The 2,480-nt window shown below is 37.9% G+C and overlaps 1 protein-coding gene across 1 annotated transcript; it reads left to right on the top strand.

The window, feature by feature from the left end:
* The first annotated feature begins 252 nt into the window (after positions 1-252).
* Positions 253-687, top strand: LOC107494725 (uncharacterized mitochondrial protein AtMg00820-like). The gene has a single exon (XM_016115761.1). It carries the CDS (start codon positions 253-255, stop codon positions 685-687), a length of 435 nt encoding a protein of 144 aa, XP_015971247.1.
* The last annotated feature ends 1,793 nt before the right edge of the window (positions 688-2,480 follow it).

Here is a 2,480-nt window from a genome sequence, read left to right as displayed (position 1 = left end):
CATATACTTTACCACAAGTCCAGTATCTACACACACACGAATATCTTCCCGAACAACAGATTCCCGCACCCACTTCACCAACACAAAGCACCACACACATCATTAATTCATGCATTAATAATGATTTAAATGGAGAAACAACTGAGCATACATCCATTGATAATTTTCATACCCCTGTCCCTCAACATCTGGTTCCTTTAAGAAGGTCTACAAGAGAGCGTACAAAACTTGCATATCTCAAAGATTTTTAATATGAGTGTCTCCACAGTGCCACCAAGCAAATATCCCCTCACACACTTCTTATGTTATAATGCACTTTCAGCATCACATAGAACCTTCTCCCTGGCCATCTCTACTGACAAAGAATCAAGATTTTATGAGGATGCCGTAGCTCATGCTACTTGGAGGAATGCCATCAAAGATGAACTTGATGCACTACAGCAACTACAGACTTGGGAAATCCAAGCTCTTCCTCCTGGGAAGAAACCCATAGGCTGCAAATGGGTGTTTAAGCTCAAACACAATCTCGATGGGAGCATTGAAAGACGTAAGACGCAACTAGTCGCGAAAGGCTTCACCCAAGTACCCAGCATCGACTACCTCAATACATTTAGTCCCGTTTTAAAGCTCAACACACTTCACGTTGTGCTTGCATTGACTGCTTCCAAAGGTTGGTTTCTTAAGTAGATTGACATCAACATGGCCTTCTTCCTTCATGGTGAGTAGGAGGAAGAGGTCTATATGCGCATTCCTCCCCTCCCCCCGGGTTGAATGCCCCTCCCAATCACGTTTTGCAAACTGCAAAAGTCCCTCTACTACCTGACAACAGCGCGTATAGGAAGGTAATTGGCAAACTTCTTTATTGGGGTTACACAAGGCCAAAAATCAATTTCGCAATTGGCAAGCTCAACCAATTTCTTGAGAAACCCACTACTTTGCACCTTAAGGCAGCATATAGAGTTCTGAGATACATCATGATGGCGCCTGCAACCGAGTTGTTCTTCTTGTCCAAGTCTGGTATACTAGTGTCAGGCTTTAGTGACTCTGATTGGGTGGCATGCCCGGATTCACGAAGATTGTTTCATGGAAAAGCAAGAAACAAACGACTATAGCATCATCTTCTGCTGAAGTAGAATATGGAGCATTGGCCTCGGCCACTACAGAAGCAGTTTGGCTAAAGAAAGTCCTAAGAGACTTGGGTTTTGAGTTGGAGAAACCTATAAGTCTATACTGTGATAGCCAAGCCGCCATTCACATCGCTCACAATCTAGTTTTTCACGAACGAACAAAGCATATTGAGGTTGATTGTCATGTGGTAAGAGACAAGGTGATGGAAAAACTCATCCACTTACTTCCTATCTCGACTCATGAACAAATAACAGACATATTGACAAAGCCGCTTACACTAGAAACTTTTTCCACTCTCTACGGTAAGTTAGGACTACTGGACATTTGTACTCCTAACTTGAGAGAAGATGTTACCTGACATGTGAATTGAGAGACTAACAAACTAACCATTTACTTGCTTAGTTAGCTAGTGGAGATATTTATCACAAGGTGGTTAGAGTAAAATTTTATCAGCTGCTCTGCATGTGTATACTGCATGAACCTAACAAATTAGTTGAGCTTAACTCATTGTATCCATGATTGTATATAAGACTTGACATGTCTCATAGTTAATTGAGTTTTGCCATTTTTCTGATTTAAGCCACATCTCTGTCTTTCTCTTATTTGCTTTCTCTGAATTTGCACAATCTCTAGCTATTCTCACTGCACCTTTAACAATTTTAACCATAGAATTTTCATTTGTTATGGCTCTTGGTTTGTCTACTGAGAGAATAACTAACTTGGGTTTCTTCATGATTAATATTTCTATTCAAAACGACGTTGCACATATAATACAACAAACCACGTTACACACGGAGTTCTCATGAATTTTTTCTTCTTTCATTTTGTTTTTTCTTTCCAATTTTTTTAACCTTTCTTTTCAATTTTTTTTGCTTGTTTGGCTAGAAATATTTAGAACTTGGGTGGTTCAAAAAATTGAAAAAAATTATAAAAAATTGTAAAATTGATCTTCTTTAAAACTCTTATAATTGGTAACAATAATTTTACCATGCTTGAATAATTTGGCTTTCTAAAGAATGGTTAGTATTAATTAGGGTTAAGTACGACTTTGGTCACTAAGATATAGACCAAAAAATGTTTTCGTCTCTAACCTTTTTTTGCCTACAAAATTGTACCTAAGGTTGAACTTAATTTTAAAATCGTCATTCAGACTAAAATACTCTTCTTCTTCTTCACCAAAATACCCAGTTCTTCTTCTCCATCACAGCAATACACAGTCTTCTCCATCACAGCAGCATCGAAACAAAGAAGCAAAAGAACACAACAGCAAAAAAATTTTAACTAACGCATATTAAAAAATCAAAACAGAGAAGCAGAAGAATGGAATAGAATCAAAAGCAAAATAAAAATAG

The sequence above is a fragment of the Arachis duranensis genome, chromosome 6, assembly GCF_000817695.3.
Source record: "Arachis duranensis cultivar V14167 chromosome 6, aradu.V14167.gnm2.J7QH, whole genome shotgun sequence".
NCBI classification, from domain to species: domain Eukaryota; kingdom Viridiplantae; phylum Streptophyta; class Magnoliopsida; order Fabales; family Fabaceae; genus Arachis; species Arachis duranensis.
The sequence above is the reverse complement of the archived record's forward strand: the minus strand, read 5'-3'. Positions and strand labels throughout refer to the sequence as shown.

What these genes read in the sequence shown, in the direction of transcription:
- LOC107494725 (XM_016115761.1), top strand. Translation starts at nt 253, where the DNA reads ATGAGTGTCTCCACAGTGCCACCAAGCAAATATCCCCTCACACACTTC.